This window comes from Bos mutus, chromosome 20 (assembly GCF_027580195.1).
Source record: "Bos mutus isolate GX-2022 chromosome 20, NWIPB_WYAK_1.1, whole genome shotgun sequence".
Taxonomy (NCBI): Eukaryota; Metazoa; Chordata; class Mammalia; order Artiodactyla; family Bovidae; genus Bos; species Bos mutus.
The window spans coordinates 66,360,494-66,386,285 of NC_091636.1; the positions used below are offsets into that span (position 1 = coordinate 66,360,494).

The following is a 25,792-nucleotide window of genomic DNA, read 5'->3' on the forward strand; positions in this document are numbered from 1 at the left end:
GGCAAGAGCACACAGCTATGGGCCGGGCAACTCTCAAAACAAATCTAGGAATATGCAACAGGGGTCATTCATAATGTGGCCCTCCACTCAAAGAGGCATTTTCAGTTTTGACTATAAATGAAGTCAACCAAGGCACACTCACTCGTTGTGGAAAGGGTTGCAGCTAAGTGGATGGAGTAAAGATGAAAAAACAATCGGACAAAATGGAGAAATAGAGGGAAAAAGGGAGCTTCCCGGAGCACAATGAAGGTTAAACAGACTGAAAACAATGATGGAAAATGATTAGCTATTATTTTCAGAGATGGCAGAAATATATGAAATATACCTGTTATAAAGATGGCAGAAATATATGAAGACAACAACCAGGAAGTGAGTCAGTAAAACCCTGTTGATTTTAGATTCTTGGATGAAGCATCCCCTCCCCTGACACGTGTGTGTGTGCATGCTCAGTCATCTCCGACTCTTTGTGCCTCTGTGGACTGTAGCCCGCCAGGCTCCTCTGTCCATGGGATTTCCCAGGCAGGAATACTGGAGTGGGTTGCCATTTCCTTCTCTAAGGGATCTTCCCAACCCAGGGATCAAATCCACATCTCTTGCATCTCCTGCATTGGCAGGTGGACTGTTTACCACTTGAGCCCCCTGGGAGACCATAGCAACCATGGACTTCCAGATCAGTGATGGTGTCTGAGACAAGAAGGTTGAGGCCATGGTGACCATGGACTTTTCCAGATCAGCGATGTGCCTGGAGACAAGAGGGGTTACACACAGCAGTGGAGCCGAGTACGTGCACCATCCACGTGTTGACTCATGTTGGCCTGTGCTACAGTTTGAATGTGAACCCTGCAGAGTCGTGTTAAAAACCTAAGGCCCAAGGTGATGATCGTATTAGGACGTGAGGCCTTCGGGGGGTGATGAGGGTGGAGCCTCAAGAGTGGAGTCAGTGCCCTGATTAAAGGGGCCCCAGAGCCCCTCCCTCTTCCCGCCTTATGAGTTTACAGCAAGTAGGCGCCATCCGCGACCCAGCCGAGGGCCTCCCCCAGAACTGGCCCTGCTGATGGCATCCAGATCTCAGATTTGCTGCCTCTAGAACTGGGAGAAACAGATGTCCCTTGTTTATAAGGCCCTGGTTTATGGCATGTTTGTTACAGCAGCCTGAATGGACTAAGACATCCTGCTCGGGATCCAGGACACAAACCAGCTGGTTCCTAAGAGCCTCCCATGGCTCAGCAGGGCAGACACCAGGCCAGGAGGGCAGGAGGTGAGTCCCTCTCCCGACCCTGCCCGGGGACTGGGGACAGCGGCCTCGGAAGGGCAAGAGTGAAGGCGAGCGGCAGTCCAAAGTCAACAAGGACAGCCTCACCTGCATAGCCCTCGGGACAGCTCCAAGCACTGTGTGGCCCAGGAAGCTGTTCTACTTTGTTCAACCACTGAGACCTCACATCCACCTCAAGAAAAGACTTCAAAGCAGAGGTTACCAAACTTTTTGGCACTAGAGGCTGGTTTCGTGGAAGACGGTTTGTCCAAAGACCAGGTCAGGGGAATGGTTTCAGGATGCTTCAAGCACATTATATACATTGTGTACTTTATTTTCTTTTATTATTCCATCAGCGCCACCTCACACCACCAGGCATCAGATCCCAGAGGCTGGAGCCCTGCTTACAAGGAGCCTTCCAGTAGTCCAATGCTTAACACTCTGTGCTCCCGCTGCAGGGGGCACGGGTTTGACCGCTGGTCAGAGAATTGAGATCCACTAAGATCACTCATGCTGTACAGCATACACACACACACACACATATATACACATACACATTTTATACATGTGTTTTCTTGTTCAGTCGCTCAGTTGTGTCTGATTCTTTGTGATCCCATGCATGGCAGCATACCAGGCTTCCCTGGCCTTCACTACCTCCCGGCGTCTGCTCAACTCATATCCATTGAGTCGGTGATGCCATGCAACCATCTCATTCTCAGTCACCCCCTTTACCTCTCGCCCTTAATCCTTCCTAGTATCAGGGTCTTTTCCAAAGAGTTGGCTCTTTGCATCAGGAGGCCAAATATTGGAGCTGCAGCTTCATCATCAGTCCTCCCAGTGAATATTCAGGACTGACTTCCTTTAGCGTGGACTGGTTGGATCTCCTTGCAGTCCAAGGGACTCTCAAGAGTCTTCTCCAACACCACAGTTCAAAAGCATCCATTCTTCAGTGCTTAGCCTTCTTTATGGTCTAACTCTCACATCCAGTTCATGACTACTGGAAAAATCACAGCTTTGACTACACAGACCTCTGTCAGCAAAGTGATATTTCTGCTTTTAATACACTGTCCAGGTTTGTCATAGCTTTCCTTCCAAGGAACAACGGTCTTTGAATTTCATGGCTGCAGTCACTGTCCACAGTGATTTTGGAGACCAGGAAAATAAAGTCTGTCACTGCTTCCACTTTCCCCCTTCTATTTGCCATGAACTTGTGGAACAGGCTGCCACAATCTTAGTTTTCTGAATGTTGAGTTTTAACCCAGCTTTTTCACTCTCCTCTTTCACCCTCATCAAGACGCTCTTTAGTTCCTCTTCACTTCCTTCCATTAGAATGGTAAAATCTGCCTATCTGAGGCTGTTGATATTTCTCCCACAAGATGATTCCAGCTTGTGATTCATCCAGCCATAGACACTTTTAAAAGGACAAGCAGCATATTTCTATTACTTTTCTCGTTCATTTTTCTACCCCTAGAATCAAAGTTTATGTGACACTAAGCAGGGCTGGATATCACTTCTTTGTCTTGAATTCATTACTGTCGAGGCTGAACTGACGTCTCACTGCCTTTCTGCTGAATGCGGAATAACCCTGTAAGCGTTTGTGTGTCTGTGTGTTTCTAGCTCATGAAAAGCTTCGTGTTCCCAATCTCTCTTCCAGAAGCATTCCTCCGCCAAGGACGGGTCACTGATGGGTGAGTAAACACTTTCCAAGTGTAAACAAATCACAGATCTTTATCGAAGTCTTACAAAATACACTGTTGTTCCAAGAATCTAATTTTTTTTTAAATGTATTTTTGAAGACGTTAGATATTTTTAGTCTAAAGAGATGATAATAAATGGTTTCAGCCAGGCCTGTGGAAAGCATGGATCTTTCTGGTTCTGGGCAAAATGTTTCGTAGGCCTGAGGTGGCAGGGAACAACCAGCAGAGGAGAAAACCGAGCGTCTCAGACTCCCTGCCTGTGCTCACGGCCCCGTGGACACTGCATCCCAGAAAGGCTGGTGTGTCAGCTTCCCGGGGCTGCTGCGACACAGAGCCACAAACCTGGGGCCTGAAATGACAGCACGTCTGTTCTCACCGCCTGGCAGCCAGAAGCCCACCATCTGGGCGCGGGCAGGAGCACGCTCCCTCCCAGGCCCCAGGGGACAGTCCGTCCTGCCTCTCCCAGCTCCTGGCTGCCTCTGGGTGCCCCGGTCCGGGACGGCATCGCTGCATTCTCGGCCTCCAGCTTCCCTCTGTGTCTGTCTGCTGCTGGCCATCTTCTCTCTGTGTGTCTGTCTGTGTTCAGGTTTCCCTTCTTCATAAGGACACCAGTCCTTGGGCCCCACTCCAGCGCCACCTCAGCCGAACCAGCCCCATCCGCACAGACTCCACTCCCAGGGTCAGGACACAATCCGACACACGCCAAACTCCCAGCATCGCTGTGGCATCAGGGGGACTGTCCCGATGCTGAGCCAGTCTGGGAGCCCTCCCGTCGCAGGACACGTGACTTCCAACCTGCCCGAGGCTTTGTTCCCCGAGCCTCGGTTTCCCACCTGTTAGACTGGGCAGATGGCCTTCAAGATCACCTCATCTTTAACACCCATTGTTTTTTATGTTGATGGTCCAATGCATCACAGGCCTTTTCAGGGATCTGATAAAGGCCGAGGCCCCACACTCTGGAAAATGATGTGAAATGATGTGATTTCGGGGCACGGTAACCTAGAGCCCATTGGGGACCCCGGGCCCGGGTGGTGGGGCACACCTATGGGACGGGACTCTTGCCGGGGCACGATGCCGACTCTTCCAACTACTGCTGCCTGGTCAGCATCCCCCACTGTCATGGGCGAGTCCACAGCAGACCCTGAATCCCCTGCCAGACATTGAACTTGACCATGGAGCCCAGCCATGGCATATCAAAGATGCCAGAACAGGGCAAAGCAAACAAGGATGCTGACACATGCCTGACGATTACAGCTAGGCATTTCTTCAGACATTTGTGCTTTTCTGTTTTAATGTAGCTAGAAGTGTTAGTCACTCAGTCGTGTCTGACTCTTTGTGACCCCATAGACTGTAGCCTGCCACGATTCTCTGTTTGTGGAATTCTCCAGGCGAGAATACTGGAGTGGGCTGCCACTTCCTCCTCCAGGGGATCTTCCTGACCCAGGGATCAAGGCCGGCTTTCTCGAATTGCAGGCAGATTCTGTAATGTATGAACCACCAGGAGAGCCCTTTTGTCTAGCTAACGCCTGGTATAAACTGGGATTTGACAAATTATTATGAATGCTTCTAAAATCTAACCTGAGGATTGCTCTGCGGAGATCAGAGAACAAATTAAAAATGCCGAACATGTTTTTGAACATACTTGTGATGTTGCTGAGCCCTGGTGAACAGGACGCAGAAGGTGAACACAGCAAAAGCCCAGCCCTGAATGGACCAGCTGGCGAGGGCATAGCCGCACCACTCCACGACTTCTCCGAAGTAGTTGGCTGCAGATATGTATTCAAACAAGCCCCCTAGGAGAAAACAGAGCCAGCAGCACGTTTACTAAAAAACAATGCCTAACGAAACCTTGACTGAAGAGAGACCTGTGGATACCTGCAGGGACAACATAAAAACCAACTCTGGAAAAATATGACCTTTACAGAACTTGTATCGATGAGACACCTCCAATAAGACCAGCTTTACTATTTCATACTACAACTTCTGGTAGTACCTGCATGCCTGTATCAACATTCACCTGTTTATCTGACTATAAAAATGCTATGGCTTTAACATACTTCAGTATGTTGCTTCAGTAGCTAACGAGTCAAGCTGACAAAACTTAAACAGGGCTGGGAAGCACAGACTAACAGTGTTAGTCTGGTTAAGAGGGACTTCTAGGAACCCCTGGACAAAAAAGGGAAGGAAATACTAATTTTCAAGGGCAGATTCACTTGTGCGTTCACTCATCAAGTCTTCCCAGATGCATCAAGTCTACACGACAGGCCACACCTTCTTCTAAGGATGTGGGATGCTCCATGGATGAGACCGCTTGCTCCACATCTGGGCTATTACGCCCCAGGGAGGGTTCGGGGGACTCAAGGGGCAGAGCAGGGTGAGGGGGCTGGGAGTGGGGCTGGGCTGGAAGGAGCTCGGGCCAGAGACCACAGCGGCACACTGCAAGGATAACCCCAGGGCCATAGCTTAAGCAATTTGAGGCTCATGGGGTTTTCTGGTTATTTGTTCCACTGTTATTTCTGTACGGTTTCCAGGAAGATAAACACAAGGATTCCAGCCTGAGTGCTGCTGTTTGTGCTGTTCACCACTGCTCTTTGAGTTTTTAGCTTTGCCAACTGATTAAAAAAAATTTTTTTAGAAGCTCTGTTGTTTTTTTAACTTCTATATCTATTTAGTTCTTTTTATAGTATGCTACTCCTTTACTCATACTTTCAATCCCTTTATGGTTTAAATATTTAAGTTTTAAATATGAAAGTTTATAACCTGTACCTGAATTCTAAGCTCTGAGATCGCTCACATCAATGACACCCTTGCTCATGGGGATCTGTTCCTCATGGGCTCTGCAACCTCTGACTGTGGCAATTCTCCCGCGGTATAGGGTCTGCTGGGCTCTCGAGGCCTGCGTGGAAGGCAGGTTCTCTGGGAATCTGGGTTTGCCTCGATTGTGGGTGTGAGCCCACCACCCCCAGGATCACAAGGATCCTAATTCGTGGCTGGATGGTTTCTCAGATCAGGCAAGTGGCACGTATTTGGGCTACAAGCCAGCCTGAGGGACAGCGGGTAGTCACCGATTCAACCAAGATGCACTCGGGGCTTTAGCCCTCACTTAGATTTTGCCCTCTGATGGTCACGTCTGCTCTTGATACCATACTGATGCATTTACAAATTTTACTCAACATATTAAAGTGTTTTGGAAAGAGGGTCACTCAAGGTATCAATTCTAATCTATGGCAAGAAAGGAAGTGACGGACACCCCTCGTAGACCATAAATCCTCACTCATACGCTCTTTCCAAACACAGATATAACTAGAGTTTCCTTTTGGCCTCCATTAGTCAGAACTGGTTCTTCTATCACTTTAACAAAACAACTTTAATAAAATATCACTGCTCCTACGGGTAGTAGCGGCGCCCCGGAAACCTGCAGCGACGAGCAGCGTGCTTCAGCTACGAGCTCCGGCAAAACCAAAGCAGCGTGGCGTGACGCCACGTGATCGTGGAACGCGTGCTAGGTCGAGCCCGACTCTTTGCAGCCTGATGGACCGTAGCCCACCAGGCTGCTCTGTCCATGGAATTCTCCAGGCAGTCAATTTTAGAATAAATTCTCCATTTTCAGTACATACCTCTTGGTATTTTATAGCCAGTTTCCCCTGGTTTCCTGAGGTTCCTCAGGACATGATCTGAGTGGATGTTAATCAGCATGCCTATCAACCATAAGGCAGAACCTAAACAAGATAAAACATACAAGGGTATTATGGTAACTAAGCCACAGAATTCACAAGCCCAAGTGTGAATGAACAGTATTATTGTAATCCTTCACAATATCATTAGAGGCATAACATACAAGCCTTGACCAATAGTAAAAATCATGGAAATAAATACTGTGCTTTATTTAGAAAGATGACTTATAGGTATTGTGAGATAGGGCTTTGTGCTTCTAAAAACACTACTGAATTACCCAATTTATTTAAAATAGCTTTATCTGATGGTCACAATCTATGTTTTTAGGATGACTGGGATGACTAGAAATATGACTGAAGCACAAGCCTCTTTTCTAGGAAAAGGTATTGTCATCGTGGGTCGGCCCACAGAGTTGTCATCGTCCGTGGGTCGGCCCACAGAGTCGTCATCGTCCGTGGGTTGGCCCACCAAGTTTATGTGACGCCACAGACACTGTCTGAAGCACGGCACCGCCCCCCCGCCATGGGCAGATGTGGGGCAGGGAGTCCCCAGCGTGTGCTTTACCAGGGCGGACTGCACTCAGGCCCTTGAGGGGGTGGTTCCCAGAAGCTGAGAGCTGGTCCTCATTTCTCTGTAATTTTATGTAACGATTTAATGTAGATCCACACCCCTCCCCTACTCATTTCCTGCTCGCTCATCATTTGGCATTCATGGGTCTGTTCATGTCCTCAACTCTCAACAAAACTGTCAATTGCCAGCTGCCTGGCTCTGGGTAGATATTCCTGATATATCTATATCAGTCCTGATATATCTGAATGCTTTCTCTCCCATTCTTAAACGACTTCAGAGGTTTTTTATCAGTTAAAAGTTTGCATTGTTTCTCAATGACATATGCTCTCATTTTCAATTCTTCCTATTCAATCGTGGAGAAGTTAAGAAGTCTATATATAATTTCCTGAATGTCTTAAACTTTAGACCAGCTTCAGAGGGTTTGCAGGGCACAAGGCCTACCTGCAGAACTACTTCAAATGACACTTAAATGCACAGGCCAAAGAATTCTTTTGTTTTATTGCTGTTCATCAATAATTTTCAAACAATCCATCCCAGAAGCAATTCCCATGAGAACCTCAAGTAGTAGTAGGCTTAGCTGCTCAACTGTCTCTGACTCTTTGCTGACCCACGGACTGCAGCCCACAGGCTCCTCGGTCCATGGGATTCCCGAGGCACAACTACTGGAGTGGGAAGCCATGCCCTTCTCCAGGGGACTTCTTGCCTCCAGGGACTGAACCCAGGTCTCCTGAACTGCAGGCAGTGTCTTCACCATCCAAGCCACCCAAATAAACATTGAAAACTGTTATCTTTTAGTTAAAAAAGAAAAACATTCCCTTCCTCTGTCCTTGGTTGCCTACTCGTAGGGGCTGGTGAAGCCACTGCTCTGCTGTGACTCGGGCAAGGTCTGGGGCCGCCTGATTCACCCCCTGACCTTTCCTCCCTCAGGTGACCAGGACCTAACTTCGGCCCTTCTCGGAACCTCAGAAGGCAGAGGTGTGGGTGCGATTCCTGGCAATGGGCCAAGCCTGTTGTTTCCTTCTTCCTTCTGGCAACTGGGGCAGAAGAAAATCAGATAGAGAGCAGGTAAATCAAGACCGTGTTTGGGGGCAGGGAGCAAATACAACAGCTCAGTCTGGTATTCCGTGGAGGCACAGATTGTGGAGCTGGCGTGGGTGTGTGCTAGGTCGCTCAGTCATGTCCAACTCTTCGACCCCGTGGACTGTGCCCACCAGGCTCCCCTGTCCATGGAGTTTCCCAGGCAAGAACACTGGAGTGCGTTGCCAGGCCCTCCTCTGGGGGATCCTCCCTTCCCTGGGATTGAGCCAGCGTCCCTTAGGTCTCCTCCGCTGGCAGGCGGGGTCTGTACCACTAGTGCCATCTGGGAGTTTAAACGTTAAGTTTTCTCTATTATGACCAATTCATAGATGTGGAGCGAAAAAAAAGGAGAAATGGAGGGTCACTTTATTTTTTAATTTGTTTCTGGCTGTGCTAGGCCCTCACTCCTGCACGTGGCTTTCCCTGGTCGTGAGGAGCGGGGGCGACTCTCTAGGTACAGTGCTCCGGCTCCTCACTGTAATGGCTTCTCCTGGTGCAGACCACGGTCTCTAGGACACACCAGCTTAGCTGGTCTCAGGCAAGTGAAATCTTCCCAGATTAGGGATCCAACTTATGTCCCCTGCACTGGACCACCAGGGAAGTCCTAAGGTTACTTTATATAGTTTAAAGGGCTTTAGGGCAATTTGAAAAGTTGATGGACTCTTAGGAGCTACCCGTGTGCGTGTGTGTGTGCTCAGTGGCTCCGTTGTGTCCAACTTATCGCAACTCCCAGAATGGGACTCTCCCCCTCCCCTCCCTGCCAGGCTCCTCTCTCCATGGAATTTTCCAGGCAAGAATACTGGAGCAGGTAGCCATTTCCCTCTCCAGGGGATCTTCCTGACCCAGGGATCGAACTCACGTCTCTGGCATGGGTAGGCAGATTCTTTACCACTGCACCACCCGGGAAGCCCACTAGCTACCTTGGGAGAAAGCTATAACTGAATGTGCTAGAATTTCTAAACATTAGGAGGGTAAGCATATAGAACTTTCCTTATAGACAAGAGCCCCCAAAGTACATATTTTTAACATCCTTGCAAATATTTTTGATGACTTTTTTTTTACCATTTTTGTTTTTAGAAATTGTAAGGTTATAATTAGAACTGGAAAATGTACTAGGAAAGTCAAAGTGTTAGTCGCTCAGCTGTGTCTGACTCTGCGACCCCAAGGACTGTGGTCCGCCAGGGCCTCTGTCCATGGGATTCTCCAGGCAAGAATACTGGCACAGATTGCCATTCCTCCCTCCAGGGAATCTTCCTGACCCTGGGATGGAACCCGGGTCTCCTGCATTGTGGGAAGATTCGTTACTGTCTGAGCCACCACCAGGGAAGCCTGGAAAATGTGCTACTTTATATTAACTGATAAAAATAAAAAAAATTTTCAAAAACCTCATAAACCTCAGAGTTTAAAGTCTAACTGTCTCGCTGAAGATGACCGACTTTCTCTCGCTTTCCAGAAGAAACTGTAGGAGGTTTGATGACAGTCTTAGATTACACGGCCTGTTAGTGCCCAAGTGGCCTCAGTCTCAGTGCCTTGCTCAGTCTGCTGCAGCTTGTTGCTATTTTTAGGTCACCTTAAGAACAGGTATCTGTGCTTTCGGCGCTTGAGTGGGTGAGAGAGCAGGGCGCCTGCGTCACGGGGACAGCCTGACCCTCCATCCCGCCAGCGCTCAGCCCCCTGGCCTAGGTCAAGGGGCCTTCACAGACTCTCTGTTCTCTCAAGACGCGTGTGCTTTCTAACTGGACCCTACCAGAAGGTGAACACCGAGCTGAAGGTCACAGGGACGGGAGGCGTCACTGAGGACACTCACCTGTTAGAAACCGGGGGTCGCTGAGCCAGTCGTCCGCGTACACTGCGTACTGACTCAGGTACCTGCTCTGCAGGTAGCCGTTATAGGTGCAGAAGATGAACGCCAATAGGAAGGCATACAGCGGCATGGGCTTCCCTCCTCGGATCAGAAATGGGAAAACCAAGCTCCTTCAGAGACAAGAAATGTATATTTTTTAAAGCAACAATGATAAAGAATCTAATGTCAGCAATTCTCCTTTAATGTCTTAAACTTTTTTTTTTCTTTTTAAGCATGAAGATTTTCTTTATTTTCTTCTTGCAGCAACGATTAGATATTTCCTCAACTGGCTCTTGGGCTTCCATGGTGGCTCAGACGGTGAAAAATCTACCTGCAATGCAGGAGACCAGGGTTCGATCCCTGGGTTGGGAAGATCCCCTGGAGGAGGGCATAGCAACCCACTCCAGTACTCTTGCCTGGAGAATCCCATGGACAGAGGAGCCTGGCAGGCTACAATCCATGGGATCGCAAACAGTGGGACATGACTGAGCGCCTTTCACTTACTGGCTATTCTATTACTATTATCTCTAATTGTCCCAGATGTCTTGCAGAGTTTTCCAACTAGAGGAGCTCAGCACCGAATTACAGGTGTGCCAGAGCAGTGCTGCCTAAGCCCTCCAGCTGATCGGGGCAGGATCTGGGGAGGCCAGTGCTCCGAAACAGCTATGTCTTCCCAGGGAGCCTTCTTGTCAGATTATATGTGTCATGTACCTTGTGTGCTATAATGAGAAACAGATTGAGAAGCTCTGCTTTAAGTGCCTTGGATTTTTAATCTTGATTTTTATATAAAAGTCATTCTTAGGAATACTTGCACAGATGTACTATATCTGTTGAAAGCAGAATTTCTAGTTAAAGAATTAACTGTGTTTCAATAATGTACACCACTGTGCAAAAGTTCAGGGTTCTAGTTATACAGAGTGTGAAACAGATGCACGGAATGAGAGAGAACGGAAGGTCCCATCCTCCTGACACCAGTGACTCAGTCTGGTCCAAGGTGTTTGAATTTGAGGGCCACCGTTACTTTATCTGTCACCATGGCGATGGCTGTCATCTCCCTAGTGCCCACCACGGGCAAGGCCTCCCAGCTCCCTGCACAGAGTCACTGTCACCACACTTGACAGAGGACACGGTTAAGACTCAGCATGCCCCAGTCATCTGCTTAAGGTCATGGGCTAGTGAGTGGCTGAGTTTAAGTACACTTTGGCCACCTGATACGAAGAGCTGACTCACTGGAAAAGATTGTGATGCTGGGAAAGATTGAGGGCAGGAGGAGAAGGGGAGGACGAGATGGTTGGATGGTATCACTGACTCAGTGGACATGAGTCTGAGCAAGCTCAGGGAGATAGTGAAGGACAGGGAAGCCTGGCGTGCTGCAGTCCATGGGGTCATAAAGAGTCAGACGTGACTTAATGACTGAACAACAGTCTTAGGGTTGCTCAGCCCCGTCTGACTCTTTGTGATCCCATGGGCTGCAGCCCTCCAGGCTCCTCTGTCCGTGGGATTCTCCAGGCAGGCATGCTGGAGTGGGTTGCTATTTCCTTCTCCATGGGATCTTCCTGACGCAGGGGTGGAGCCTGGGTCTCCTGCACTGCAGTGGATTCTGTGCTCTCTGGTTGTACTGCCTTGGTTTAGGTGGACACTGTTGCTTAGCTGCTCAGTTGTATCCGAGTCTTTGCAACCCCGTGGACTGCAGCCCACAAGGCTCTTCTGTCCATAGCATTCCCAGATAAGAATGCTGGAGTGGGTTGCCATTTCCTTCTCCAGGGGATCTTCCCTTCCCAGGGATCGAACCCTTGTCTCCTGTGCCTCCTGCATTCGCAAGAGGATTCTTTACCACTGCGCCACCTGGGAAGCCCTTAGTGTACATCAGTAGAAGTTTAAAGACAGAAATTAAAAGGACAAGAAGCTAGAAATATAGGAAAAAAACAAGATGTAAAACTTTATGTTGTGTGTGAATTTTCTCTTTAAAATCAATGCGTCATATATTTAAAAGGGGGTCATCACTACATAGCCTATAGCCCTTAAGACGATAATAAGAAACGATTTCAACAGCTTTATGCCAACAAATTTGACAACACGGATGAAGCAGACAAAATTCTTAAAAGACAAAGGTGACCAAAACTGACCAAAGAAGAAAGTGACAACTTTAATCCCTCTATCAAGGAAAAAGAATTCAGATGCAAGGAATTCTAGAAAAGCCAAAACTAGAGCCAGGGGAAGGGATCAGCAGCAAAGAAGCACAAAGGGCACATATGGGGATGCGACGTCCTATACCTCTGGGTTGTGGTGATGACCACACAACCGGATCCAGTCACCAAAACTGATCAAATGGAAGTTGATTTACGTAAATGACAGCTTAAAACGGGAAAATGTGCACACTTATAGTTTCCGTTTTGGCCCTCTGCTCCAGGGTAAAAACACAAACGACTGTTAACAGTCAGAGCACAATAACAGTACTGCGAAGTCACATCCTCAAGGCATTCTCTCCCCAACAGTTTCACTCAGCATCTCGGGAGAGCTTTCCCAGGAATCACAAGCAGGTTCTCATCTTGTTCAGCCACTTCCCCCAGAGACCTTGTGTAAGTTTAGGGCAAAGCAAGAGCTGGACGGGAAGCATCCATCAGGCGATGACACCACGAGTGGGGCAGCTATTTGCCTGGAAACCACAGTGCTGACAGCTCAGCCGCTCTTTGTGACCCCACAGACGGCAGCACGCCAGGCCTCCCTGTCCGTCACCAACTCCCACAGTTTACTCAAACTCACGTCCACTGAGTCGGTGATGTCATCCAACCATCTGGTCCTCTGTCGCCCCCTTCACAAGCCCCTCAAAAAGAACAGGGAGGGACTTTCCTGGTGGCCCAGTGATAACAACTCTACGTTTCCAACGCAGGGGGGTGCAGGTTCGCTCCCTGGGTGGGTAATAAGAATCCACACGCTATGTCCCAAGGTACATGTGTGCTCAACTGTATCCAACTCTTTTTGACGCTCTCTGCAGGCTCCTCTGTCCATGGAATTCTCCAGGCAAGAAGGCTGGAGCGGGCTGCCACTTCCTCCTCAGGGAATCTTCCCATCCCAGGGCTCAAACCCACATCTCCTGCATTTGCAGGCAGATTCTTTACCGCTGAGCCGCGGGGGCAGCCCACGTGCTGTGCGGTACACAGAAAGAAGAGCCATTTCCCTCTGCGTCGGGGAACCGTGGCTCCTACCCGGGCTGACGCTGGTACAAGTTGACTGGCACTGGGACGCAGGCGAATGCAAACAGCGACACTGCAAGACCAGGGCTGGGTCTTGACTGGGGGTCCCGGCACAGGCTCCCTCAGAAACAGGCAGGGGTTCTGAGGGGTCGCGACCGGGCACTGTTGCCATGGCACCTTTCTGCTCCCCCCAGATTCTCAGCCAGGGCAGAGGGCCCTGTGTTAGAGCCAGAGGAAGCGGCTGATGACAAGACAGACCGGTTCTCAGCCTGTCCCCGAGGGCCCAGACTTGAGAAGCACCAGGAATAAGCGATCTCATTCCCCAAGTCAGCTCAGGGGATTCCCGAGCCTTGGGAAAGCAGGAAGGGGACTGTATGGTGAGAAAGTTGGGGAAAACAAACTTCTCGGGAAGCTACGGTCTCAAGGAATTTTCCAGGAAAGAAACTGCAGGACCAACTGAGAAAATACTAGAATTCCAAGTTTGGAGAAACATGAGGGAAGAAAAGTGAGCAGGAAATAAGACTGGTGGGGCATGCAGGGGGTGTGGGCTGGGTTTAGAAACATGCCCGCAGAAATGCAGAGTGCTCAGGTCCTGAGAGTCTGGGATGGCTGACCTGAGCAGAATCCACACAGAGTTCAACATGGGCTAACAGGGATGCACGATCTGAAGTGGAGGAAAAAAACCCAGGAAGCTCAGAGTAGAAAAACCAGGTCCTAAAAAGTGGTTGAGAAGGAAATGGCAATCGACTCCAGTGTTCTTGCCTGGAGAATCCCAGGGATGGCGGAGCCTGCTGGGCTGCCCTCTATGGGGTCACACAGAGTCGGACACGACTGAAGCGACTTAGCAGCAGCAGCAAAAGGTGGTTGAAGGGGCCTTCCCTGGAAGTCCAATTGTTAAGACTTCACCTTCCACTGCAGGCGGCACGGGTTCAATCCCTGGGTAGGGGACTAAAATCTCGCATGCAGCGTGGTCAGGCCAAAAAAAAAAAAACAAACTACAGTTGAAGGCAAATTTCTAGGTTAGTCGCCACATATCTCTAGGTTATAAACGTATGCAATGCTGAAGGGCCAAGTCTGAGGAAACACTGCGGAGGTGAAGACCTCTGTAACTTTCTGTAACCTGAAGATTTCTCCCCTCTGGTTTCCAATTCTGCATGGGCAAACACCGGCTGTGTGTGTGTTAGCTCTCAGTTGTGTCTGACTCTTTCCGATCCCACGGACTATAGCCCACCAGGCTCCTCTGTCCATGGGATTCTCCAGGCAAGAATACTAGAGTAGGTGGCTATTTCCTTCTCCAGGGGATCTCCCCGACCCAGGGATCGAACCCTGGTCTCCTGCATTGGAGGCGGACGCTTTACCGTCTGAGCTACTGGCTGGCACGCCGTAAAGGTGGAGCCCAGAGCTGCCTCGTTTAGCCTTCCTGACCGGTCTCCTGGGTCACTGACGTTCTGTGACACCAGTGTGAGTGTGGATCAGGTGTCGGCAAACACAGCCGCCGGGCTGAGTCCAGACCTCCACCCGCTGTCTACAGCCTGGGAGCTAAGAACGCTTTTTACATTTGTAAATAGTGTGTGTGTTGGGTGGGCGGCGGGGTGCGGGGAGGAATCAAAAGACTATTCCATGACACATGAAAATCGTACAAAATTCAGATTTCAGTGTCCGTAAATAAAGCTGTCCTGGAAGGCGGCCACGGGCCTCTGTTAACGTCTTGCCTGGAGGGAGTTCGGGGGCGCGACAGGCCATGCGTGTGGCGATCTCATCTCTTTGCACAGGGCTCGCTGAGCTCGGTGTTCTGTCACGTGGTGCCGGGGTCTGCAAACCCGCCCACCGCGTCAGAACGAGGAACGCTGTTGGGCAATTCGCGCTTTGACGCTAAGTGGAGCGTGGGCTGTTTTGTTATAGCGTGCACGTGCGTGCTCAGCTGTGTCCGACTCTGTGCGACCCCACGGACTGTGTAGCCCCGCCAGGCTCCCTGGCCGTGGGATTCTCCAGGCGAGAATACTGGAGTGGGCTGCCATGACCTCCTCCAATACATGAAAGTGCAAAGTGAAAGTGAAGTCATGTCCGAGTCTTCGTGATCCCATGGACTGCAGCCTACCAGGCTCCTCCGTCTATGGGATTTCCCAGGCAAGAGTGCTGGAGTGGGGCGCCATCGCCTTCTCCACAGCGGTGCCTTTAGATTCTCATAATAGCTTGAGCCCTACTGTGCTTGAATCATCCCGGTCTGCCAAGAAACCGTCCTTCATGGAACTGGTCCGTGATGCTGAAAAGGCTGGGGTAGGCTGCTGCATACAGTCTGTGGGGAACAACTAAAGGTGAGGCTCCTTCCAAAGAAGTTGAGCAACCGACTGGCTCAGTGCAGTGCAATCTGTGCGGGAATCTGTAACTCACGGTGGTAAAAATGTGTGCGATAGACAAGGTACAAATTTACAAAGCTTGTGAAAATTGAAGGCCTTTAAGCCATTTCTTATACCAGCTTCCCTGGTGGCTCAGACAGTAAAGAATCTGCCTGCAATGTGGGAGACCCGGATTTGATCCCTGGCTTGGGAAGATCCTCTGAAGAAGTGACTGACAACCCACTCCAGTATTCCTGCCTGGAGAATTCCATGGACGGAGGAGCCTGGTGGGCTACAGTCCATGGGGTTGCAAAGAGTTGGACACAGTTGGGCAACTAACACTTTCACTTTCTTATGCCACCAATTTGTTGTTGTTATTGTTGTTTAGTCACTAAGTCATGTCTGACTGTTCGTGGCCCCATGGACTGCAGCCTGCCAGGCTCCTCTGTCCTTGGGATTTCCCAGGTAAGAGTACTGGAGTGGGTGGCCATTTCCTTCTCCAGAGGACCTTCCCCACCCAGGGATTGATCCCTCACCTGCATTGCTAGTGGATTCTTTACCACTGAGCCTCCAGGGAAGCCACGAGTTAAATTTTATTCCCCAGCAACAACAAAAAAGAATCCCATTCTTCTCATTACACCTCTATTACCAAAACTGCATTGAGGTGTTATTATATTTTGAATTCTCTCGACACAATTTCTGTGAACGTCTGTTTCCTCTTCAGTTACCAATTCCGACACCAAGGATCTTCCTTTGCCCTTTGGGCCAGAAAGCTGGGCAGACACACTTGGCCCTTTCCAGGGAAGTTCATAGTCCTTAGTCCAGATCACAACAGCAGATCTAATCTGGACATGTTAACTGGGTTTTCTTAGAAAGCACTCTTGCCTGTGGCCCCAGCACTTGGGTTTCGGACAGCCACTGCGGTCTGGGGCTGGCCGGTGGCCGGTGGAGACTGCACACACCTGTCCTGTTCCCCGGATGGCCTGGAAGGGTGCCCTGACCTCTGTGCCTGTGGGAGCCGGTCACAAACGACCTGGGGAGGGGATTTCTCTCTCTTTGGTCTCACGTGAGATGTCACGAAAGGGGCCAGGACTGGAGACAGGGCCTTAGGCTGACAGTCTCTTCTGTTGCTCTCTGTCCTTGGAGGGCTCAGCAGGGACCCTGATGTCCACAAAACCAGGAGGTTGGAACAAACTGTCCCAAGCAATGCCACCCAGGCCCACAGACCTCCAGCAGGGAGCTGAGATTGTCCTCCCCACCCTCTCCTTCCCCAGAGGCTGAGAATGACCCCGGGACTGGCCGCCCCGGCTCACAGGCCGAGGCCTGGGTCTTCAGCATCTGGACACTCAGATGCGACACGCCTTCCAGAGGGGAGCGCCCTGCCCACTCCTGGCATCTTCTGGGTAGTCTTTCTCCTTCTGGGTTATTTCCTTTTCCTTGGAAAGCCATGCAGCTGCTGTCAGCAGCGTTTTCCTTTGCCTTGGGCCAAAGGGGCAGCCTCTGGACACGGCTTTTCCTGAACCTCCCTCCAGACTTTGGAGGGACAAGAGCAGCTCAAAGTTGGCGGTGACCCCAGCTGTTTATCCAGGGGAAGGTCCAGGCTCAGACAGGAGGGGAGGCGAGCGCCTCTGCTGGGCAGACACAGCTCCTGCCAGGAGCCAGGTCTGGAACCTAGGTCCCCTTGTTATGGAGCGTGTTTGTGTTCAAACAATCTCACACACCACCTTGCTCTCACCATTGCCTTTGGGACACGAACAGCACCCCTCCTGGAAAACAGGCGTAAGTCAGAGACTGAAAATTCCTTAGCACAGAAATCATCTCTTGAGAAACCATGAAGCGCATCTTTGGAGAAACCAGGGTATAAAGCCATTTCCTCTTCTGCATACACAACCGCCAGGTCCTGAGGAGCTAGGAAGAAATCCTGTTTCCTGCATCATCAGGAGGGGTGTGGGATTACACCTGACACTTCGTTCCTCATTGTGTTACAGCTTGCTCACTTTCTTTCTGTTCCTTGTCAAGAAAGAATATGGCCTTTCCATAAAGTTGGTGTTTGTAAGGCAATCAGGAACACGGGCATGCTTGATGACCAGGTAAACCTAAATCTCTGAGATGCTGGAATCTCCGTGGTGCTTTGATGGCTCGGGGCAGCTTGCAGTCCACCTCCTTTTGGGGGTGAGTTTACACACTTAGCAGAAGAGGAGTTCTCATAGTTTCTGACAGAATGGTCTCCATAATCCCTAATCCTACAGATGCCTTTTTTAACATGTCAGAACCATTACTCTTAACCTGATGAAAAGATGAGGACCAGAGGCTCAGGGGAACATGGCGGAACTCTCTCCTGGGTGATGATGGAGGGAGACAGCAGGAGGTGGCCCCCTCCACGGCAACATCCCTGGTGTGTCAGCCACCGCATCCCAAGGGGCCAGCCAGGAGCCGGACCAGGCAGGGCTGTCTCTGTCTACTCATGCTGCAGCACATTAGGCTTTAGAAGTCATCTTTATTTCTTTATATTTCTACTAAGCTAGGACAGTACTTATGCGAATTGATGGAAGCGGGATATAAGATTTTGTGTGCTTATATATCCGTGTTGTTATCATGACTACTTGAGAAAAAATGATCCAAAACTTATAAAAAAACAATGAAGGAGGGACTTCCCTGGTGACCCAGTGATTATGACCTCACTTTCTAATGCAAAGGGTGCAGGTTTGATCCCTGGTCGGGGAACTAAGATCCCACATGCCTGGGGGCAAAAAACCCAAAACATAAAACAGAAGAGACAGTGTAGCAAAGTCAACAAAGACTTAAAATAAAATGGTCTATATTTAAAAAAAAACAGTGGCGGGGATGGGAAAGAGATATTTCAAAATACTACCAGTGTTATCCGAGGGGTGGAATTCTAGGTGGGTTTACTTTTGTTTCCTTAAATTCTTCCGCACTTTATGTAAGTTTTCCACAAGGAGCATGTGTCTCAACCACAGGTTCTCCTGCACACAATACGTAGACATGTATTTTAAGCCCTGATCCCTAATACATTCAGAAGAGACCTGATGAGTGGCAAGGAGAAATCTGATTTCTTGGAACCTGAAAGACTCGGGCAAAATCAAAGGCAGCAGTGGAGACACAGATACAGAGAACAGAATTACAGACGGGACGGGGGTGGGGGCAGGAGAGGGCGGGCTGCGTGCAGAGAGTAACGCGGATACATGTACACTGCCATGTGTAAAATACACAGCCCATGGGAACTTGCTGTGTGACTCAGGGAACTCAAACTGGGGCTCTGTGACAACCAAGAGGGGTGGGATGAGGAGAGGTGGGAGGGAGGTTCAAGGAGGAGGGGACATATGCTACCCACGGCTGATTCATGCTGATGTTTGGTGGAAACCAACACAATATCATTGAAACCAACAGCTCATATAAAGAAAGCTGAGCGCTGAAGAATTGATGCTTTTGAACTGTGGTGTTGGAGAAGACTCTTGAGAGCCCCTTGAACTGCAAGGAGATCCAACCAGTCCATCCTAAAGGAGATCAGCCTGAATATTCATTGGAAGGACTGATGCTGAAGCTGAAGCTCCAATACTTGTGCCACCTGATGTGAAGAAGTGACTCATTGGAAAAGACCCTGATGCTGGGAAAGACTGAAGGCGGGAGGAGAAGGGGACGACAGAGGCTGGATGGCATCACCAACTCAATGGACATGGGTTTGGGTAAACTCCGGGAGTCGGTGATGGATAGGGAAGTGTGGCATGCTGCAGTCCATGGGGTCGCAAGGAGTCAGACATGACTGAGTGACTGAACTGAACTGTGGCTCAGCTGGTAAAGAGTCCGCCTGCAGTGCAGGAGACCTGGGTTCGATCCCTGGGTTGGGAAGATCCCCTGGAGAAGGGAAAGGCTCCAGTATTCTGGCCTGGAGAGTTCATGGGGTTGCAAAGAGTCGGATAGGACTGAATGACTTAAATTAAAAAAAGATCCTAAAAAAAGACAGAGGAGCCTGTGGGCTACAGTCCATAGGGTCACAAAGACTCAGACATGACTGAGTGACTAAGCATGCATGCAAGAACAAGGCACGTATAAAATGAGAACACAGCAGAAAACTGGAGAACGAGAAGGGCACACCAGATCTTCAGCCTTTGCCGTGTGGAAAACTTTTATGCCAAAGTACAGAGTGACTGGTTTGATCTCCTTGCAATCCAAGGGACTCTCAGGAGTCTTCTCCAATACCACAGTTCAAAAGCATCAATTCTTAAGTGCTCAGCCTTCTTTATGGTCCAACTCCCACATCCCTAAGTGACTACTGGAAAAACCATAGCTTTGACTATATGAACATTTTGTTGACCAAGTGACATCTCTGCTTTTTAATATGCTGTCTAGGTTTGTCATAGCTTTCCTTCCAAGGAGCAGGTGTCTTTTAATTTCATGGCTACAGTCCCCATCCACAGTGATTTTGGAGCCCAAGAAAAAATTTGTCACTGTGTCCCCCTTTTCTCCATCTATTTGCCATGAACTGATGGGACCAGATACCATGATCTTAGTTTTTTGAACGTTGAGTTTTAAGCTAGCTTTTTCACTTTCCTCTTTCACCCATATCAAGAGACTCTATTTCCTCTTCACTTTCTGCTACTAGAAAACTCATACTATCTGTTATTAAAAGCAGCATTTCAAGAAAACTTCGAAGAATCCGAATCCAGTCTTGGCCCAGACTGCTTCCCTGGTGGCTCAGAGGTTAAAGCGTCTGCCTGCAATGCGAAAGACCTGGGTTCGATCCCTGGGTCAGAAAGATCCCCTGGAGAAGGAAATGGCAACCCACTCTAGTATTCTTGCCTGGAGAATCTCATGGACGGAGGAGCCTGGTGGGCTACAGTCCACGGGGTTGCAAAGAGTTGGACACGACTGAGCGACTTCATTTTCGATTTTCACAGAGTGACCGACAGCACAGTATTCTTTGTGTTTGCAGCCTCACCTTGAAAGGGCAAAATCCTTGTTTAAGTATGTAGCTTTATTGCAGTTTAATCACTGTAATCACTAAATTCCTTTCTTTTTACAGAAGGAAGGATAAGCAAAAGGAACTGATCCAAATCTAGAAGTGTTGTAGATTACAGTGATGTCAGATTGTTGAGAAAGAAGTGAAGCCAGTAATTATTAAAATTAACAACAATTCTCATTTAAACATTTGAAAATGGTTAGATCTGCCATTTCCTAGTAAGTAGATAAGTAGATGCATGCTCAGTCATGTCTGACTTTATGGCCCGTGGACCGTAGCCCAGCAGGCTCCTCTGTTCCTGGGATCCTCCAGGCAAGAATACTGGAGTGGGTTGCCATCTACTCCTCCAGGGTATCTTCCTGACCCAGGAATTGAACCTGTGTCTCCAGTGTTGCAGGCGGATTTCCCGTCACTGAGCCACGGAGGAAGCCCACCATTACCTAAGGTACTGCCAGATCACCCAAGTTGGCTACTTAAGTGTTCCTCAAACTTGGGTTAGTTACCTTAGAAGCTGCCCTGGGAGATGATGTCCAATTGCTTCTATTTCGAGGGTCAAATCATTTGCTGAATGATTGCGTTATTTTTTATAGCAAGAAAACTGAACAAGAGTCTTCTCCAACACCACAGTTCAAAAGCATCAATTCTTCTGTGCTCAGCTTCCTTTACAGTCCAACTCTCACATCCATATACGACTACTGGAAAAACCATAGCTTTGACTAGACGGACCTTTGTTGGCAAAGTAAAGTCTCTGCTTTTTAACATGCTGTCTTGGTTGATCATAACTTTTCTTTCAAGGAGCAAGCATCTTTTAATTTCATGGCTGCAGTCATCATCTGCAGTGATTTTGGAGCCCAGAAAAATAAAGTCTCTCACTATTTCCCCATCTATTTACCATGAAGTAATGGGATCAGATGCCATAGTCTTAGTTTCTGAATGTTGAGTTTTATACCAACTTTTTCACTCTCCTCTTTCACTTTCATCAAGAGGCTCTTTAGTTCCTCTTCACTTTCTGCCATAAAGGTGGTGTCATCTGTATATCTGAGGTTATTGATATTTCTCCCAGCAATCTTGATTCCAGCTTGTGCTTCATCCAGTCCAGCATTTCTCATGATGTATTTTGCATATAAGTTAAATAAGCAGGGTGACAATATACAGCCTTGATGTACTCCTTTCCCTATTTGGAATCAGTCTGTTGTTCCATGTCCAGTTCTAACTGTTGCTTCCTGACCTGTATATAGATTTCTCAGGAGGTAGGTCAGGTATCTGGTATTCCCATTGCTTTAAGAATTTTCACAGTTGGTTGTGATCCACAGAATCAGTTGTGATCCACACTGACTGCTTTGGAGCAGTCAGTAGGGCAGTAGATGTTCTTCTGGTATTCTCTTGTTTTTTCGATGATCCAACGGATGTTGACAATTTGATCTCTGGTTCCTCTGCCTTTTCTAAATCCAGCTTGAACATCTGGAAGTTCACGGTTCATGTACTATTGAAGCCTTGCTTGGACAATTTTGAGCATTACTTTGCTAGCTTGTGAGATGAGTGCAGTTGTGCAGTAGTTTGAGCATTCTTTGACATTGCCTTTGTTTAGGATTGGAATGAAAATGGACCTTTTTCAGTCCTGTGGCCACTGCTGAGTTTTCCAAATTTGCTGGCATATTGCGTGGAGCCGTTGTCACAGCATCATCTTTTAGGATTTGAAATAGCTCAACTGGAATTCCATCACCTCCACTAGCTTTGTTTGTAGTGATGCTTCCTATGGCCCACTTGACTTTGCATTCAAGATGTCTGGCTCTAGGTGAGTGACCACCCCATCATGATTATCTGGGTCTTGAAGCTCTCTTGTATGGTTCTTCTGTGTATTCTTGCCACCTCTTCTTAATATCTTCTGCTTCTGTTAGGTCCATACCATTTCTGTCCTTCATTGTGCCCATCTTTGCATGAAATGTTCCCTTGGTATCTCTAATTTTCTTGAAGAGGTCTCTAGTCTTTCCCATTCTATTGCTTTCCTCTATTTCTTTGCATTCATCACTGAGGAAGGCTTTCTTATCTCTCCTGGCTATTCTTTGGAACTCTGCATTCAAATGGGTATATCTTTCCTTCTCTCTTTTGCCTTTTGCTTCTCTTCTTTTCATAGCTGTTTGTAAGGCCTCCTCAGACAACCATTTTGCCTTTTTGCATGTCTTTTTCTTGAGAATGGTCTTGATCACCGCCTCCTGTACAATGTCATGAACCTCTGTCCATAGTTCCTCAGGCACTCTGTCTATCAGATCTAATCCTTCGAATCTATTTGTCACTTCCACTGCATAAGGGAAAAGCTTGTACACAACAGGACCCAAGAGAAAGGAACAGTGACCTCACAAGAGACTGACCCAGACTTTGCAGGAGTCTCTGGCGGAGGCGTGGGTTGGTGGTGGCCTGCTGCAGGGTCGGGGGCACTGAGTGCAGCAGTGCATCATGGGACCTTTTGAAGGAGGTCACCACTGTCTTCATTACCTCCACCAAAGGTTGGTCAAAGAACAGGGAGGGAACACAGCCCCTCCCATCAACAGAACATGGGATTAAAGATTTACTGAGCATGGCCCTGCCCATCAGAACAAGACCCAGTTTCCCCCTCAGTCAGTCTCTCCCATCAGGGAGCTTCCATCAGCCTCTTATCCTTCTCCATCAGAGGGCAGACAGACTGAAAACCACAACCACAGGAAGCTAACCGATCTGATCACATGGACCACAGCCTTGTCCACCTCAATGAAACTAAGCCATGCCCTCTGGGGCCACCCAAGAGGGACAGGTCATGGTGGAAGTTCTGACAAAACGTGGTCCAGTGGAGAAGGGGATGGTAAACCATGAACAGTATGAAAAGCCAAAAAGATAGGACACTGAAAGATGAACTCCCCAGGGCGGTAGGTGCCCAATATGCTGCTGGAGGTCAGTGGAGAAATAACTCCAGAAGGAATGAAGAGACAGAGCCAAAGTGAAAAACAACACCCAGTTGTGGATGTGACTGGTGATAGAAGCAAGATCCGATGCTGTAAAGAGCAACACTGCATAGGAACCTGGAACGTTAGGTCCATGAATCAAGGCAAATTGGAAGTGGTCAAACAGGAGATGGCAGGAGTGAATGTCAACATTTTAGGAATCAGCGAACTAAAATAGACTGCAATGGGTAAATTTAACTCAGATGACCATTATATCTACTACTGTGGGCAAGAATCCCTCAGAAGAAATGGAGTAGCCATCATGGTCAACAAAAGAGTCCGAAATGCAGTACTTGGATACAATCTCAAAAACGACAGAATGATCTCTGTTCATTTCCAAAGCAAATCATTCAATATCACAGTAATCCAAGTCTATGCCCCAACCAGTAATGCTGAAGAAATTCAAGTTAAATGGTTCTGAAGACCTACAAGACCTTCTAGAACTAACACCCAAAAAAGATGTCCTTTTCATTATAAGGGACTGGAATGCAAAAGTAGGAAGTCAAGAAACACTTGGAGTAACAGGCAAATTTGGCCTTGGAGTAGAGAAGGAATCAGGGCTAAGGCTAATAGAGTTTTGCCAAGAGAACGCACTAATCATAGCAAACACCTTCTTCCAACAACACAAGAGAAGACTCTACACACGGACATCACCAAATGGCCAATGCTGGAATCGGACTGACTATATTCTTTGCAGCCAAAGATGGAAAAGATCTATACAGTCAGCAAAAACAACACCGGGAGCTGACTGTGGCTCAGATCATGAACTCCTTATTGCCAAATTCAGACTTAAATTGAAGAAAGTAGGGAAAACCACTAGACCATTCAGGTATGACCTGATTCAAATCCCTTATGATTGTACAGTGGAAGCTGAGCCACAAGGGAAGCCCAAGAATACTGCAGTGGGTAGCCTATCCCTTCTCCAGCAGTTCTTCCCAATCCAGGAATCAAACCCAGGTCTCCTGCATTGCAAGCAAAGCTATCAGAGAAGTTCATGGGATTATCCAGGTAAGAATCCTAGAACTGGTTGTCATTTCCTTCTCCAAGGGACCTTCTGGACCCAGGGATCAAACCTTGTTTCCTACGTTGGCAGCCGAGTTCTTTACCACTAGTGCCATCTGGGAAGCCCCTTGTGTGTTGAGTGTTGGCTGCTCAGTGTCCGACTCTTTGCGACCCTGTGGACTGTAGCTAACCAGGCTCCTCTGTCCATGGGATTTCCAAGGCCAGAATACTGGAGTGGGTTGCCATTTCCTTCTCCAGTGGATCTTCCCGACCCAGGGATTGAACCCAGGTCTTCTGCGTTGCAAGTGGATTCTTAACCGTCTCAGCCACCAGGGAATCCCTGGAATTCCCTTATGACACATTTAAAAGAGAGGCTGACCAAGGCTTTCCCCAGGTCACTGATGGATTCCAGCAGGAGGGAAGCTGAACCTCAAGCAGGTGACATGCTTTGAGGTGCTACCATGAGGGATGACAACAGAACCACGATCCCACCGGGTCACAGACCTGGCTGAGCACATGCCTTGCAGTGGGTGTTTGAGAGTCCACACTCTGGGACTTGGGGGTAGGGTGGGGAGTGTTTGGCCCCCTTCCTCTGTGGCCTTAGGGTAAAGGGGGTAACTGGGGGCCCCAGTGGCAAATAAACAGCTTTGCGCTCCAGTGGGACTTGGGTTTGTGACTACCGTTACACGGAGGGGCTGATGAAGAAATGATGCAGTGAGTCGCTCACTGACTGCCCAGTGGGAATCAGTGACACAGGCGCCCTGGGTTCGGGTCACACTGAGTCCCTGCTTGGATTGACAGAAAGCAGAACACGAGCTGAGACAGGGTTGAGGGCACCACCCCAGGACCCTGGCGTGGAGAGGCTCTGAGCAGACCTGATAACCGAAAGTTGCTCATTTCCAGCACACATGTGCCTGGGGTGAGCAGGTGAAAGGTCACACTCTGCATACAAACAAAACCCAAGGTGATGTGACAAGGTGTGGACAGTGCCCTCTGGACTCAGAGGCCTGAGATCAACAGCTGACCTCCGCGCTGACCCTATGCAAGGGCCACTGGCACAATGACGCGGTTTGCCATGGATAAAAAAAAATGCCTACAAACATCCTTGTCCATCCCCAGGGTCAGGGCCTTGGTGTGCTCTGTCTGACAGCTGTCCCTGCCTCGTTCCTAGGCAGGCCTGCCCCGCCGTCCCC

The 25,792-nt window shown here is 48.8% G+C and overlaps 1 protein-coding gene across 1 annotated transcript in view; it reads right to left on the reverse strand.

Moving 5' to 3' along the window:
- Positions 1 to 25,792, reverse strand: part of SRD5A1 (steroid 5 alpha-reductase 1) — a 37,490-nt gene that overhangs the window by 2,585 nt on the left and 9,113 nt on the right. The window contains exons 2-4 of the mRNA XM_070357746.1: positions 10,079 to 10,245; positions 6,567 to 6,668; positions 4,592 to 4,742 (exon numbers count right to left, since the gene is read on the reverse strand). Coding sequence (XP_070213847.1) covers positions 4,592 to 4,742; positions 6,567 to 6,668; positions 10,079 to 10,245 — 420 coding nt within the window. The remainder of the gene's footprint in view (positions 1 to 4,591; positions 4,743 to 6,566; positions 6,669 to 10,078; positions 10,246 to 25,792) is intronic.